The 18287-nt window shown below is 43.0% G+C and overlaps 1 protein-coding gene across 4 annotated transcripts in view; it reads right to left on the reverse strand.

The window, feature by feature from the left end:
* The window catches only part of DSCAM (DS cell adhesion molecule), a 586110-nt gene that overhangs the window by 485513 nt on the left and 82310 nt on the right, over nucleotides 1–18287 (reverse strand). For all 4 annotated transcript variants that reach the window (XM_056559695.1, XM_056559697.1, XM_056559696.1 and 1 more), the window contains 2 exons: nucleotides 10774–11094; nucleotides 5716–5853 (listed from right to left, as the gene is read on the reverse strand). In XM_056559695.1, the coding sequence (XP_056415670.1) occupies nucleotides 5716–5853; nucleotides 10774–11094 (459 nt within the window). The remainder of the gene's footprint in view (nucleotides 1–5715; nucleotides 5854–10773; nucleotides 11095–18287) is intronic.

The following is an 18287-nucleotide window of genomic DNA, read 5'->3' on the forward strand; positions in this document are numbered from 1 at the left end:
GATAAGTCTTAAAGGACTGTAGTTCCCCTTTAAAGTAGTCACCTATACAGGGAGTTTAGTGGTTGCAAGCTAAGCCGAACACACAACGCCTAGTTAACTTCGATTATACAAAATAAAAGGTACCGCTATATGGTTACTGCAGAAAGCATAATTTGTAATTAATTCATAATCAAATGGGGTTCCATATCCATAGTGCTCATCGCTTTCTCATTTACCCACTTATTCCTCTGTTTATCATAACAACACATTATTTCATCCTTCTATTTTATTATAAATTTTATACTACTTGTTTGTACGGGATTTAATGTACCGCAGCGACTGTGAGCACCTACGTAGCAGCGGTGGTTATTTTTAAGAGGTGGGCCGGTGAGGACACACACATCGATGATCAGCACGTCTGAAGGAGCAGAAGACATAAATAATGAAAGTCACTTAATTATACACAGGTTATTCTGCACTACTGGCCCAGCCATCCCCACCAGCTCCATTACCGCTCCGTGTATTCCAGGAAGGGAGGGATTGTCTGCAGACACAATACGGAATAAAAAATAAAAATGAAAAAAGTGAAAAATTGAAATTATTTTGGTCAACTTGTGCTTAAAAACACCTAAATAATGTCTGCATATGTATAAGGAAGGTACAATAAGAATTCTCTAAAACTGGGAAAAATAGAATATAAATTCAGTACATAAAATGAGACTACTCTGCTTAAAGGAGATTGGACAAACAAAGCTGTAATACCAGACATAACCTGTGGGTGGGTGTGGCGCTGTTTATGTATGTAAATATTGGTACAATGCTAGTTTACAATGGGATTTTTTGGTAATGATTTCCAAACGGTGGCCCTTCAGAAATTGCAAAACTACAACTCCTAGCATGCCCAGACAGCCTTTGGCTGTCTGGGCATGCTGGGACTTGTAGTTTTGCAACAGCTGGGGGGACCACTGCTAGAAGATATAGACCATTGCCAACAAATCATCTCTGCCCATTCCAGCAGTGGGCGAGAGTTTGCACCCCGCATGTAACACGCAGCCTTCCGCCTCTTCTGTGCCCTAAACTGACATCTATGTCTCTTTAGGCCCCGTTCACACTACGGAATTCTCGCCGGAGATGCTTCGGCGCTAGGGCCGTGGGGGCACTGAGCCGTCACCATTGACGGCTATGCAGTGCTCGCGGAATCAGCGCAAACAATGAACATGTTCTTTCTTTGCGTGGAACACTTTCAGCGGCGGAAATGTCCGCCACTGAAATTCCGCAGTGTGAACGGGTCTCTCGGAAACCCGTTCACACTAATGTTAAAGTTCACACCGCGGAATTCCGCCCGGAAATTCCACGGGAATTCCGTAGTGTGAATGGGGCCTGAGCTACGCTTTCCTATTAAACGCCTGGAGAAAGGCATCATGGGACACTACTAGAGCTCCTGTCTTAAAGGGGTACTCCGGTGGAAACCTTTTTTTTTTTTTTAAATCAACTGGTGCCGGAAAGTTATACAGATTTGTAAATTACTTCTATTTAAAAAAAATCTTAATCTTTCTAGTACTTATTAGCTGCTGAATACTACAGAGGAAATTATTTTTCTTTTTGGAACACAGAGCTCTCTGCTGACATCACGAGCAAGGTGCTTTCTGCTGACATCTCTGTCCATTTTAGGAACTGTCCAGAGCAGCATATGTTTGCTATGGGGATTTTCTCCTACTCTGGACAGTTCTTAAAATGGACAGAGATGTCAGCAGAGAGCACTGTGCTCATGATTCAGCATAGAGCTCAGTGTTCCAAAAAGAAACAAATTTCCTCTGTAGTATTCAGCAGCTAATAAGTACTAGAAGGATTAAGATTTTTTAATAAAAGTAATTTACAAATCTGTTTAACTTTCTGGCACTAGTTGATTAAAAAAAAAAAAAGTTTTCCACCGGAGTACCCCTTTAAAATCATTATTTCTGTAATAAAGAATGCAGACCAAGGCTAAGGGGTGGCATGGGAAAAATAAAAGGACATATAAAATTGAAAAAGAAAATTGTACTTAAATAAAACTATCCTCTCAAGATGTATAACGAGCATAATGTTATCGCAAATTGTACTTCAGCTTCAGCATGTTTTTGCTTGATTCACACCTGACAGGAAGTTGCATAGTCCTTTCACTGTCAGTGTGGTGTTGTCTCAGCAGCTGCCCAGATCGTCCCTCTATCCTGACAAGAGGTTATGCAGCCCTCTCATTGTCAGTGTCGTGTTGTCTCAGCAGCTCCCGTCCCTTCCCTTGCTCCTTACAGGAAGTTGTGTAGTTCTCTCATTCTGAGTGTAGTATTGTCACAGCAGCTCCCCGACTCCTCCCTCTCTCCTGAGATGACACATCATCATCTGCTGTCTCAGTAGGCATGGCTGGATCTTGCCCCTGAGCTCCAGTCTCGCCCTCTGAGTAATATTATTACCTCTGACTGGCCCCTAAAGCTACTTTATCATCCCTCTGTCATTTACACATATACACACACACACATATATATATATATATATATATATATATATATATATATGGCTAAGAATGGGGTGCTGCCTTGTGCTGATGAAGGCCACAGGCAGAGGAGCAGACAGAGTGAATACAGTAGGTTCTGCAACCTTACTGATTCTGCAATAGTCTGCAGTGAAATAAGATGTTCTGTAACACCAGCTCCCCGACTCTTGGTAAGAGTAATGTGGGAGGGAAGTCATCAAGGGGAAGGGCTGGGAAAAAGCAATGCATTCTGGCAATTGTTATACTGAGCAACTGCTGAACCAGGAAGCACAGTGACTATCTGAGATAGGATGAGACCGACAGACACACAAAACAATTATATTTTTGATGGTGAGCAATGCTATATGTTTCTGCAGCATTTCTTTTTACCTGATGTCGGATTATCCCTTTAAAGCAACACTCTGAAAAGACCTTATACAATATCCTACCACTAGCGCAATGCCCTCGGGCGGCATTCTTCCAACTTTCTCTCTCTCTCCTTCTGTTTAACCTCTACGCAAGTTTGTATAATGACATTGTTTGCATAACGATTGTCACTGCGCCTTCACCCCTCCATACGAATCACTTATCCTCTATTATAAAGACCCTAGATATACGTAAAACAAATCCCCCTAACCATCATCTACGTGAAAAATTTCCAATAAAAAACAACAACAACAAAAAACACCATTCCCTGTATTTTTCCACATATTTCCTCTTCAGGAATAAGAGAATATACTGAAAGTCACCTTGTTGCCTAGCAACTGGACAATATCGGTAACCGCCATCATCTCACTAATCCGTGATTCACACCATAAAAATCAGACCACTGCATTGTGCCCTGCTGTGATGACCCCTCAGAGCCGGCAACAACGCCATTGATTTTCGGCCCGCAATGCACATAGACTAGAATGGCAACCTTATTTCAGTGAGAAAAGTGTTAGAATCCAATGACGTCACAGAGGATACCGCCTATCCCTGGTGTTAATAGGACTCTAGGATGCCAAGGAGAAATGCCGCCTATCCCTACACTACTACGGTATGACATAATTGAGAACAGAGTTCCTCAGACCCAATAAGATCGCTTATAATAGACCATAGTCGTATTAGGATAGGGCCTACGCCTGCACTACTAGGCCTCAATCATGTTACTAAGCATTCAGTTACTAGGCCGCAATGACATCACCAAGAATGAGGCCTATTATTGTTATGAGGCCTAATATTGTTATGAGGCCTAATATTGTTATGAGGCCTATTATTGTTATGAGGCCTATTATTGTAGTAGACCACTGTTTTCCTAAACACTAAGGGGGAGGAAAAGTTTCTGAGTTGCCCATAGCAACCAATCAGATCGCTTCTTTCATTTTTTTAAAAGGCCTCTGAAAAATGAAAGAAGCGATCTGATTGGTTGCTATGGGCAACTCAGCAACTTTTCCTCTGGACAGGTTTTGATAAATCTTCCCCTATGTCTCCAGCTGTTGCAAAACTACAACTCCCAACTCCCTTGTAGTTTTGCAACAGCAGGAGACACACTGTTTAGGAAAACACGATATATAGTAGACCCTAGTGACATCCCTTACAATTCAGCCTGTTCTGGTATTACGTTTTAGATTACAACATATAATATTACAGATATGTCCCCCCACCCCCCCTATCAGTCTATCATTACGCGCTCAATACCCCCCATATTGAGAAAGCAAAAACAGAACTTTTGACATTTTTACATCTTTATTGAAAGAGAAAAAAAAAATTAAGATTTTGCATGGACATAAATATGAGGGCCACTTATTTATCTCTGAGATGATTCTCCGCCTTGGGTGAAGTCGCATGTGGTAAATTCATATATATATGAATGACACAGCCCTGTCTATATAAGGTCTTACAGCTGACAATGAATATCAGAGCAAAAAGCAAACCATGAGCGGGAAATAACTGCCTGTAGAGCTCAGAGACAGTATTGTGTGGAGGTACAAATCTGGAGAAGGGGACAACAAACATTTCTGTTGCACTAAAAGTTACCAAGAGCGCAATGGTCTCCGTAATTCTTACATGGAAAATACGAACAAGCAGGACTCTTACTAGAGCGGCTGCCCCACCAAACGAAGGGGAAGAAGAGCCTTGGTAAGAGAGGTGACCAAGAACCCAATGGTCACTATGGTTGAGCTCTAAAGATCCTGTGTGCAGATGGAAGAAACGTCCAGAAGGTGAACCATCACCATCAGCCTTCCCAATCTGGGCTTTATGGGAGTGAGGAGCGCGTGTTGCAGCCGACACTCTCTCCATTCATTACTATGGGAGCGGCTAAAAGACATAAGCGGCGCTCCCATAGAAATGAATGGAGAGCGTGCTGTCTACTGGTTGATGACACACACTCCTCACTCAGAGGGCTGGGGTTCAATGTCGGTGATGGCGGGGGGGGGGGGGGGGGGCAAATGGTTGGTTCCCACGCAATCAGCTACTTATCCCCTATCCTGTGAATGGGGGATAAGTTATTTTTTGCCGGAATACTCCTTTAAGGGAAGGCTGAATGGAGCCGAGTACAGAGATATTCTAAATAAAAACCTGATCCATAGCGCTCCGGACCTCGAACTGGGGTGAAGGTTCACCTTCCAACAAGACAATGGCACACGGCCAAGACAACACAGGAGCGGTTTAGGGACAACTCTGTGAATGTGAACCCGATGGAGCAGACCTGAAAATGGCTTCCACCAACGGTCCCCATCCAACCTGACAGAGCTGAGAGGATCTGCAGAGAAGGCAGAAAATCCCCAAATCCAGGTGCGTAAATCTTGTGGCCTCATCCCCAAGAAGACTGGAGGCTGGAATCACTGCCAAAGGGGCTTCAACTAAGTCCTGAGTAAAGGGTCTTTATGGGGTACGGAGGGCAGAATAATGGGGGAAAAGGAGAAACATGACAAAATGTTAAAAAAAAAAATTGAAAGGGTTTGCGTTGTATTCACTCTCTGAAATACACAACAATAGAGTAAAGTCTTTTCTATTACATAGCGAAAAATAAGCAAGCTCAGCAGCACAAACAGCACTTCATGAAGATGAACAGAAAGCATAGTAACCCAGAGAGACGAAACCTAATTAGAAGGACGTCCGCCATATTAATCATAGACAAAACATCTCAGCAGCACACGCCGGGGTCCACAGCATCAACAAATCGGCCTCAAAGACTCTACAGTCTGCCTGAAAACCTGACTAGGAAAAGATATTAAAGTACCTACCTGAGACGAGTGAGACTGTGTCCTTCTCCCACGAGACATAGGCCTCCACCGGGGAGGAAATAATGCACTTGAAAACTGCTACACCGCCTCTCATGGCTTTCTGGTCCTCCACTCGGACCGTATAGGCTTCCCGTAAAACTAAAGGCGAAGCAAAGAAATAAAAAAAATGAGATTAAGTTAATTACCATATAAATAATATACTGTTTTAGGTATACAGCTCCTACGCAGCCTTATGTGTCTCCATGGTAACATAAAAACTCTGTACTCTGCAGTCTCTTGTCACTCTGTTTAATGGACATAACTAGAGATGAGCGAACTTACAGTAAATTCGATTCGTCACGAACTTCTCGGCTCGGCAGTTGATGACTTTTCCTGCGTAAATTAGTTCAGCTTTCCGGTGCTCCGGTGGGCTGGAAAAGGTGGATACAGTCCTAAGAAACAGTCTCCTAGGACTGTATCCACCTTTTCAAGCCCACGGGAGCACCGGAAAGCTGAACTAATTTATGCAGGAAAAGTCATCAACTGCCGTGCCGAGAAGTTCGTGACGAATCGAATTTACTGTAAGTTCGCTCATCTCTAGACATAACCATTAATACAGGGTTTCCCAACCAGTGCACCTCCAGCTGTCGCAAAACTACAACTTCCAGCATGCTCGGACAGCCTTTGGCTGTCCGAGCATGCTGGGAGTTGTAGTTTTGCGACAGCTGGAGGCACACTGGTTGGGAAACAGTGCTTTACCTCATACTCAAGTTTTCTCATTCTGTTAGAGAAAGTTACAGAAAGATAAACAGATTTGTAAATTACTTCTATTTAAAAATCTTAATCCTTCCAGTACTTATCAGCTGCTGTATGCTCCAGAGGAAGTTGTGTAGCTTTTTCCAGTCTTACCACAGTGCTCTGTTCATGTCACTAACTGTCCAGAGCAGGAGCAAATCCCCATAGCAAACCACTCCTACTCTGGCAGTTTCTGACATGGACAGAGGTGGCAGCAGAGAGCACTGTGGTCAGACTGGAATGAACTACACAACTTCCTCTGGAGCATACAGCAGCTGATATGTACTGGAAGGATTAAGATTTTTAAATAGACGTACATTTACAAATCTGTTTAACTTTTGTTTCCAGTTGATTTGAAAACTTTTTCCCCCCTCCAGAGTACCCCTTTAAAAGGGGTTGTCCAGGCAGAAGAAAAATTTGCTCCTGAGCTGGGGGATGTATAAAAAGAATCAACACACTATCCAGTACTTACCTCCTATGGTACCCCCCAGCTGTCTCTTCATCGCTCCCGATCTGCTACTGGTCTCACCGCTTCTTCTGGGCTGTGTGCCGTCCCAACCCGCCAGAACCTGCCGATTGGCTGAACGGGCAGGTCCTGTAGGGACAGGATGGCACACAACCCAAAAGAAGAAGAGACCAGCAGATGACTGGGAGTATCTGGCAGCTGCGGGGGATCAGAGGAGGGGAGTATGTTATGTTAATTATTTTTATACAATCCCCAGCCTGGAAGTAAATTTTGTTTATGCCTGGAGAACCCCTTTAAAAGAATTCTCCAATTTTGGGAACCATTTCACACTTGAATTCCACATACACAGTTCGGATGGTTTGTAATTCGTTTCCTTCATTTATATGATATTTTTCTATTCATCCTCAAAGAGAAGGCAAAAACTCTGCTTGCTCCTTCTTAGAATCAAAATACAGTAAAAGAATAGAAGCACTCACCGCTCCTGTAGAATATTTCATACGGTCATTCCGTTCCGGCAGGGAGACCTCATTGCTGCGGGGTGCCTCTGAGGCACCCCGCATCAATGAAGTCTCCCTGCCGGAACGGAATGACCGTATGAAATATTCTACAGGAGCGGTGAGTGCTTCTTTTATTCTTTTACTGTATTTTGCATCATGTCTAGCTATCTGGAGCTTAGCACCCCGCAGTAGTACTACTGGACCTGTTTGCGGCCACTGGAGGTAGTTTGGAAGCCAAGAAAAACCGCCAAACCAAACATTAATAGAAATTGTGTAAACGGTGTAGATTTTCATGCCCGCTTCCTCTGTTTTTGCCTTCCGACCACCTCCGTTAGCCGCAAACAGGCAGGAGGGGGTCAGGAAGCCAATATGGTTGCAGGAATACCCCTTTAAAAGTATTGCAGTTTTTACCCTGCCCATTAGAGCAGAAAGTATCGGCTTGCATTTTCTGTTTTCTGCAACTTTGCTAGGTTTCCACAAAGTATTCTTTAAAAAATATATATATATATATAAAGCTAGAAAAAACCTAATGTGGTGGCCCAGTACAGGAGTTGCACCCCTGTACCCTTGCAGCCCTGTCAGGCAGCCTCCCTACAGTGTCCCCTGGGCCCCCTTGCTTCTGTTCCCCTTGTACAGTTATCTTTATTCTGTGTATTGTATATAAAAGTGTTATGCCTTTAAGAACAGTTGACATGTGATTAACCTGTTGTCATGTGATTGTAACCCAGTGAGGTATCAGTGACCATGTGACCTAAGGGTGACCTATGGGACCCCTTAGAGTCTCCCCCATATAAGCCCTGGGTGGAGCCTCTGCTCTCTCTCTCTCTTTTGGCGCTCTGCTCTTAGTCTTTGCTTAGGAACAGTGAGGTCAAGTCCTAGGTGTGTGTCTGGAGTCCAGAGGAGGCCTAAAGTCAGTCAAGCAGCCACGGATTTTCAAGTCCATTGCCCCACAGGTCCAGTCAAAGCCTGGTAAGCTACAGAAGGGGTGAAGTCAGTCATAGTCTGCCATAGTCAAGTCAGTCAAGTCATCCTGTCTCAAGTCAGCGTGGCCTGCATCCAAATTGTCCAAGTCCACTATAAGTCCCAGCAAGCCCTAAGGTCTCTGAAGTCACTGGTCACCTTAGTGGGCCTAGCCAAGCTGTATAGACTGTTACACCTGTCTTACTCAGTAAAGCTGCCGTTGTTCCGTAACTTGGCGTCGGAGTCATTATTTGCCCCTGTGCCTAGCCCAGGATCCAGTGGTATTCCTTTGGGAGGTGTAGAGGATAAACCACACCCTGGCATCACGAACACAAGAGGGTTAATGCCATCTGCCCCTAGGGTAATTCCATCTGCCCTCATCACACCCTCACCACACTAACACTGCAGTTTTTAAATCAAAGTCAGAAGTAGATCCATGAGAAAGGAAAATTGGATCCATGAGGGAGAATAAGAAGTCCTTATTTTATATTTTCCATTCCTTTCTAATAAACTTCCAGCTTTGGCTCAAACACTGCAATGGCAGTATTCCACAATAAAATGCCAGAAAAAAAACACTGTGGCAACCTAGCCTTACTGTGTAGACTTAGACAGAATCAGCAGAGTCATCACGTTATCATTGGATGGCAGAGCAGTTAATTACAGCTCTTTTGTGATGCTAAAGGTCTAGATGTAATGTCCCAGTACAGGTACATGGTCCCTGTTGGTTTAATAAATGTGTGTATGTTCCTTTAAAGGAGTTCTCCGGTGCTTAAACATCTTATCCTCTATCCAAAGGATAGGGGATAAGATGCCTGATCGCGGGAATCCCACCGCTGGGGACCCCCAGGATCATGCATGCGGCACCCCGTTTGTAATCAGTTCCCGGAGCGTGTTCGCCCCGGGTCTGATTAAGGTCGACTACAGGGCGGGCGGCGTGTGACGTCACGCCTGCGCCGGCGTGTGACGTCACGCTCCGCCCCTCAATGCAAGCCTATGGGAGGGGGCGTGATAGCTATCACGCCCCCTCCCATAGGCTTGCATTGAGGGGCGGAGCGTGACGTGACACGCCGGCGCAGGCGTGACGTCACACGCCGCCCGCCCTGTAGTCGCCGGTAATCAGTCAGCGAACACGCTCCGGGGACTGATTACAAACGGGGTGCCGCGTGAATGATCCCCGGGGTCCTCAGCGGCGGGACTCCCACGATCAGGCATTTTATCCCCTATCCTTTGGATAGGGGATAAGATGTTTAAGCACCGGAGAACCCCTTTAATGAATAGACAGGATCCCTATGTCTAGATAGTATACAGGACTTGTGGAGGTCTCAAGGTCCTGTGAGTAAGCCTGTCACATGTGATGTTATGCAATTATATGATTTGTTGTAACATGTACTCCCAGAGAGCACCATTTTAACCTATGACCCACAGCTTGACCAATGGGCTTTAGTCCAGCCCCCACTATAGGGGTGACCATCTTTAATTAGCTCTCTTAGACCCTACCATCTGATTTACCCATAACTGGTTGTGGACTCTTTATTCACTACTAGCCCGTGGGATAGCGGAGAATCCGGGTGTGTGGTGTTCCAGAATCTGAAAACCCCACTGGCGTCACGAACACATAGGGGTTAATACCATTTGACCCCTGGGGGTTAACAACATCTGATCCCAACACTCATCACCGCAACACCCGTGGTCCCGCCATACACCGGTGGTCACCACATAGATTATAAAGGATAGTACCAATATGCCAGCTCTGTATGTAGCTCCACAATAACTCTCTGGCCTTTGGGGGGAGGGGCTGTATTTATTCTCTTTCTGGAGGCTGTAATAAACTATGACATTGCTTTGTCCTTTAACTCCAATTATTTTAAATGCCATAAAGCGCACACAACTGCTAGAAGGAAGTATCTGGTCGTAAACGGGTACTCCGCTGCTCAGCATTTGGAACAAACTGTACCAAACGCTGGATCTGGCACCGGGAGATTGTGATGTCATAGCCCCGCCCCCTCATGATGTCACGCCCCCGCCCCATCAATGCAAGTCTATGGGAGGGGGCGTGACGGCTGTCACGCCCCCTCCCATAGACTTGCATTGATGGGGCGGGGCTATGACGTCACAAGCTCCAGCATTCGGAACAGTTTGTTCCAAACGCTGAGCAGCAGAGTCCCCCTTCAATTTGGCCGCCCATAAAAAAAAAAAAAAAAAAAAAATTATATATATATATATATATATATATATATATATATATATATATATATATAAAAAATAATAATAATAATACTCTTCATATCTAATGAATACATTTTTAATAAAACAAAAAATATATACTTTTTTTTTTGTATTTTTATATTCATACCCACATACCGGCCTTAATGTGGACATCCTGACTCCTGATTTTCCCTGAAGGGTTTTCAGCTGTGCAATAATAAGTATTATCATGGATTAATTTATTAAAGCTTGAAGGAGGGAAGGGGAAAATTTGGAGAGTGCCATTAGGGTGGACGTGGCGGATCCCAGGGACATCGTAGATCTCCTCGGACGTTGCTAGTTGGTACCATTTGAGCGTCACACGGGGGACTCCTTCTGCAGGGCAGGGTACCAAGGCCCCCGTGGTGCTAGCAAATACTACCTCTTGCAGAGATGCATTGATAAAAGATAAGCTGGCGTGTAGATCTTCACAAGAAACTGCAAAAGAATAAGAGAAGACACCATTGTAAGTGAAAAGGTCATCAATTAAAGGGGTATTCAGGCAAAAAAATATGTTTATATATCAACTGGCTCCAGAAAGTTAAACAGATTTGTAAATTACTTCTATTCAAAAATCTTAATCCTTTCAGTACTTATGAGCTTCTGAAGTTAAGGTTGTTCTTTTCTGTCTAAATCCTCTCTGATGACACCTGTCTCGGGAAACGCCCAGTTTAGAAGAGGTTTGCTATGGGGATTTGCTTCTTAACTGGGCAGTTCCCGAGACAGGTGTCATCAGAGAGGATTTAGACAGAAAAGATCAACCTTAACTTCAGAAGCTCATAAGTACTGAAAGGATTAAGATTACAAACACAAAACAAACAGTTACATGATCTTTCCTTATTAAAGGGGTATTTTGTTATCAGAAAATAGTATGAAAATATAACTATCACTGCAAGATATATAACTAATATAGTGTTATCACAAATAGTCCTGGCTTCAGCATGTTTTTGCATGAAACACCCCGGACAGGAAGTGGTGTAGCCCTCTCATTGTCAGTATGGTGTTGTCTCAGCAGCAGTTTCCCAGCTCCCCCCCTCTTCCAAATTGATCCATTATCCTCTGCTGTTTCAGGAGGCGCGGCTAGATCTCTGAGCTGTAGCCCCACCCCCTGAGTGATTTTAACACCTCTGACCAGCCCTTCCAGCCTGCATCATCATCTCCAATGTATATTTACATATACTGTATATATTTATTGGGACATTTAAGGGAAGAATGATGTGTGTTATACCAGGCTGCCTTTTGTACTGAGCAATACCACAGGAAGAGGAGCAGACAGGGAATTAATACAGCAGGTGCTGCAGATTAAATGCTTACAGAGCAATAGTCTGCTGTATACTGAAATGTTCTGCAACAGCTCTTGGCTGGAAATTGGCAGGATTGCTGTGGGAGGGGAGTGAGGAAGGTGGGAGGACTGTGATGAAGAGCTAAAATACCAGCAGGGCCCCCTCCTTATAGTCTCGAATTTATGGTTTTACACTAGATGGATTTTTTGAGGACTGAGGAGGTTTCTGATCATTTATAGAGTCAGCTGCTAAAGGTGAGAAAGAAGAAACTTTAACAAATAGACACTGTCTAAATGTAGGCGGGGCTAGAATTTAACCCTTTTAGTGCTTTCCTATTATGCTGTAAATATTGAGCCCCATAATCCATCTGTTATATTTTAGTCCTCCACCTAGTACATTTTATTTTTTGGGTATTTTTTTTAGACTTTCCCTGCCCGGGTCAACCATCTATAGTGCTTCTCCTCTTTGGGGTCCCATTGAGTAAATGTATAAAAAGCTGTTTAAAAAGAAAAATGACTAATATAACATAATTAGCGAAAATGCTCAGCATGGCCATAGGGACTGTAACAGGTCATGGGAAGGCTTAATAAAAGGAAAAATCTATGAGATTTCCCTGCCCCCCCCCCCCCCCCCTCTAACTAAAGGTACCACAGCCTGGTTAATACCTTCCATAGTCTCCTGCTCAGTCAATGACATGAAGTGGAAACGATTTGTGGTCCACAAGGGACCGGCGACCACTTTCCAATTGCCTTCATGGCGAAAAAAAGACTTTTTAAGTAATTGGAACACAATGCAGCAAATTAAAGTAGAGACTGTTGAGAGGATGGGGGGGGGGGGGGGGGGGGGGGTTAGTCTAAAGAACCTCCCAGCAGCGGCACCTCCGTGATCAGATCTTATGCCTTATCCTTTGGATAGGGGATAAGATGTCTTGGGGAGGAGTACCCCTTTAATAGTTCGGACAATTCTGCACGTGGTGATACAAATGGTGTTGATTTTTTTTTGTCAACATTTTTTTTTATTTAGAAAATATGAAAAGGGGGAGGGGTTAAATTTTTCTTAGTTGGAAAAATTATATTTATAAAACCTTTTTTTTTTTTTTTGCTTTTTTTAAAAAGCCTTTTATAAGCAATCGTTCGGTTGCTTATATAGATCAATGTAAGGTATATGCAATCCATTGATATATTGGATCAGCACTCCATTGGTATAGCCTGCCATAACAGTGAAAAAACGCAGGCACCGAGGACTAGTACAGGAATCATGCTGCCCTGACAACAGACCAGCACCACAAGATCCGACTGATCCCAGATATCTGTTGTTATCGGTGGGTGTCGGCTGCAGATAGCCGGGTATGATGCGGGAAGGGTTTACACTGTGCCGCCCCTAATACTAGTGGCCCCGGGGCAGAATCTCCCCTGCTCATGATGTAACGCTGACAAATGTGCTTTAACATAGGAATTCGGGTAAACCCACCGCATGATCTTGAATTGTCAGGATGCACAGGAGCAACAAGTGACAAACTTACCGTATTTTTCGCCGTATAAGTCGGTGCGTCTTATACGGCGAATACACCCCTATTGCGGCGGTCCCTGCGGCCATCAACGGCCGGGACCCGCGGCTAATACAGGACATCACCGATCGCGGTGATGCCCTGTATTAACCCTTCAGACGCGGCGATCAAAGCTGACCGCTGCGTCTGAAGGGAAAGTGACACTAACCCGGCTGTTCAGTCGGGCTGTTCGGGACCGCCGCGATTTCACCGCGGCGGTCCCGAACAGCCCGACCGAACAGCCGGGTTAGTGCTTACAGGACACCGGGAGGGACCTTACCTGCCTCCTCGGTGTCTTCTCCGTTCAGGGATCCCCTGTATGGCCGGCGCTCTCCTTCCTCGTCATCACGTCGTCGCGTACGTGCGTCGGTGTGCGTAACGACGTGATGGCGGCGACGGAGAGCGAGGATACCCGGCCGGCAGCAGAGACGTTACGGAGCGACGGGGACACGGCGACAGCGATGGAGCGACATCCAGGGCAGCGGTGACGGGTCCGGAGCGGCGGGGACACGCGAGTATTACCTCCTATGCAGTGGTCTTCAATCTGCGGACCTCCAGATGTTGCAAAACTACAACTCCCAGCATGCCCGGACAGCCAACGGCTGTCCGGGCATGCTGGGAGTTGTAGTTTTGCAACATCTGGAGGTCCGCAGATTGAAGACCACTATTGGGTTCAAAATCTTTATTTTTTTAGATTTTGCCCCTATAAATTGGGTGCGTCTTATACGCCGGAGCGTCCTATAGGGCGAAAAATACGGTAACTCTGCTACATAAGTGCATCGTAATAACCCAAAAAGTCATTAGTGCTTATTAAGATGGCATCTCCAGGTGATCGTGATCCTTCTACTAACCCGATAACTAGAATAATGTGACTTAGTTATGTGCAGACGGCAGAACTGGATTTATCAGGTTAATCTACTTTAGTACAGGCAATAATGACCGGTCATCAATACATATTGATCCATAGCAGATGGGCTTTAAAAAAGGAGAAATTCTAGCAGTGCAAGTGCCCCGGGGGCCACTACCATCCACTACCATCCTTTACCCCCTCCCCTCCTCTACTTACTACTCATTACATTTTACATATCTCCCCTTCTTGGTTGTTGCCGCGGTATTATATAGACATAGTATAGCGCTGTTATATTTAGGCTATACAGTATATGTCTTCTTATGTAGGCACTATATGGTATCATTATGGATATTGTAAGGTTATGATATGGTGCCATTCTATTTAGGCTACGTATGGCACTCAGCCACTATATGGTACAATGTTGGGCATGATAATATTAAATTGAATGTATTGTGGCATTTTAAGGTATAACTCTATAGTTTAAAGTGCAACTCTCATTTCAGGCTACTTTGTATAAATGAAAAGTAAGGTAATGTAAGAAACTCTGTAATATATCTTATCAGAGAAATATGCTTCTTTCTGCACTTACAAGGTTGCTTGTACAACATTCACACCCCCTGACTGTATAATCCCGCCCATTATTAAAATTAAGTTCACACCCATCTGATGATTGCCTGAATTGTCTGATAAACTATAAACCCTAATTTCTATCTTTAGGAAGGGGGGTTTGGCCACACATCCCCTTCAAATTAGAAAATAATATTCAGGGGAAAAAACAAAGATATATATATATATTTTTTTTTTTTAACTTTTACTCCAATTTTGCTTTTTATTTTTACTTTGTTGTTAATGTCCTCTTTCCATAATTTTTGTCTATTATAATTCTTCCTAATTTTTAATTTTGCTTTTTTATCTAATATCTTATTTTCTCTTATAATTTTCTCATTAGTCTTGTCTTTGTTTACCTTTTTGATTTTCTCATTTGTATTATACTTATTATATTTTTTTATTTTTATCTATTTTTACTTTGTTATATTTTCTAATTTTTTTATTTAATAATTTTTTATACATTTTTATCTATTATAAAATTTTTGTTACATTTCCTTATTTCTATTTTTTCTTTTTAGTATAATATTCTACTCATTATTATTTATTTTACCTTCTCATTTATCTTTTAACAATACTTTTTTGCCTTATTTTCTCACTTATATTTTCCTAAGTGTATCTATTTTTTTTTACATATTATTACTTTGATATATTTTCGCATTCTCATTAATTTAACTAAAATATTTTAAAATTTAGATTTTATCTGTTTTTACTTTGCCCTATATTTAGCAATTTTTATTTAATTTAATAATTTTTACTTTTTATAGTACTTTCTAATTTTTGCATATACATTTTTGTTTCATAAGGAGACTATATACTGATATTTAGTGTATATATATGTCTGGTGGTAATGGAAGCAAGTAAAGCAAAGTACAATAATAAGCAATGGGCAATGCTGTAAACACAAAAATTGGGCAAAGGGCACCAAAACATTACAAGGGAAGTCGGGTCACACTGCAAAAACGGAAACTTCAAGTTGAACTTAACATGATCTTGACGTGTGAGTCATTTACTGAGAGTGAACATGGGATTCTTCTAATGGATGGCATGGGGTGGGTGAAGAGGACTTAGTGAATGCGGCTTTTAGCATCTACAGAAATGCACTTCACATATATAAGTCACGACCTATAGCCGGGTGAAGGGCTCTGTAGGGAATACGTCCTATGCTTGACTCAATACCTTGTGACAAGATCCCTGATGAAGGGCACCGGCAAATCACGCAAACCACAGGGATGGAAGGTGGTAATAGACATCTCATGTGTGTCAGTATTCTATAGGATGACCTATATACTGTGTTTTTCACAAAGTAATATTATGTATGTACAGCAACTACCCCAGCAGAATAGCGAGTACAGCTCTGGAGTATAATACAGGATATAACTCAGGGTCAGTACAGGATAAGTAATGTATGTACACAGTGACCTCACCAGCAGAATAGTGAGTACAGCTCTGGAGTATAATACAGGATATAACTCAGGGTCAGTACAGGATAAGGAATGTAATGCATGTACACAGTGACCTCACCAGCAGAATAGTGAGTACAGCTCTGGAGTATAATACAGGATATAACTCAGGATCAGTACAGGATAAGTAATGTAATGTATGTACACAGTGACTCCACCAGCAGAATAGTGAGTACAGGTCTGGAGTATAATACAGGATATAACTCAGGCTCAGTACAGGATAAGTAATGTAATGCATGTACACAGTGACCCCACCAGCAGAATAGTGAGTACAGCTCTGGAGTATAATACAGGATATAACTCAGGGTCAGTACAGGATAAGTAATGTAATGTATGTACACAGTGATCTCAACAGGAGAATAGTGAGTACAGCTCTGGAGTATAATACAGGATATAACTCAGGATCAGTACAGGATAAGTAATGTAATGTATGTACACAGTGACCTCACCAGCAGAATAGTGAGTACAGCTCTGGAGTATAATACAGGATATAACTCACGGTCAGTACAGGATAAGGAATGTAATGCATGTACACAGTGATCTCACCAGCAGAATAGTGAGTACAGCTCTGGAGTATAATACAGGATATAACTCAGGATCAGTACAGGATAAGTAATGTAATGTATGTACACAGTGACCTCACCAGCAGAATAGTGAGTACAGCTCTGGAGTATAATACAGGATATAACTCAGGATCAGTACAGGATAAGTAATGTAATGTATGTACACAGTGACCTCACCAGCAGAATAGTGAGTACAGCTCTGGAATATAATACAGGATATAACTCAGGATCAGTACAGGATGAGTTGATGCTCAGTAGTTCACATACCCTTTCCCGATTACTTGCAGTACATCTGACACATTCTCTATTTGTCCTTAGACCTGCAGGAGATCCAGAGGGACAGAGAAAAGTCCACAGGATGGGGTTAACCATAACTCACACAACCAATATTCTTTGGGTCCCTGGATTAACCCCTTTATCACTTCCATTAGTTCTGTACTAACAGTTGGTGACACTATATTGTAGATCTTATCGGTCATTACACAACTTTTTCTACATGGAATTCCTAACATCCAGACAGAAGACGACTGGCAAACACATTCATGTATGTAGGAGAATTGTGCACTGGAATAGGACACTTGAATGACAATTCTGTATAATTCGATTCCCCCGGCCAATATCCTGTTCCCTGCAGCTCAACCCTACAGTAAATCATCCCCAGCAGGGCTCACACTAAAAAATATTCCCCCACAGACCTTATTATATTCGGTCAGTCACTTGTCCAGTCAAAAAATAATATCAGATCAGTTTGACAACACAATCTCCCTCCAGCGAAATGAGGCTGCGGAACATCCTAAAAGCTTCACCCTCCCTGCCCTTAGTTCACTTGCCCTTCACCGTGTACAGTACGTAGGGTTCATATTAAACCTCCTCTTGTACAGAAATGCCCATATATACAAGATAAAACATGTAACACTATTGGCTAAATCTCACAGTACGAGTCATCATTGGTATTACAGGAGGTTTCAGATCACCAATAAAACAGCGCCCCTAGTGGAGGGTTATAGCTTCACTACTGGGGTTCTTTCAATCAACCAGTTCCCACTAGGAAACACATTGCAAACACTCAGTAAAGGGGTTATCCAGAAATTCAAAAAACATAGCAACTTTCTTCCAAAAACAGCACCACCCCTGGACTCAGGTGCTGTGTGGTATAAATACTCTACTCCATTTACTTTAACAGAACTACACAAACTAAAGACAGGGGTAACACTGTTTTTTGGGGGGGAAAACAGCTATCTTTTTCTAATTCTGGATAACCCCTTTAAAAACAATGGTTGTATAGGGAGAGGTATTATTAGCAGTGGGAAGTGTTCATGG

The sequence above is a fragment of the Hyla sarda genome, chromosome 2 (genome assembly GCF_029499605.1).
Source record: "Hyla sarda isolate aHylSar1 chromosome 2, aHylSar1.hap1, whole genome shotgun sequence".
Lineage (NCBI taxonomy): Eukaryota > Metazoa > Chordata > Amphibia > Anura > Hylidae > Hyla > Hyla sarda.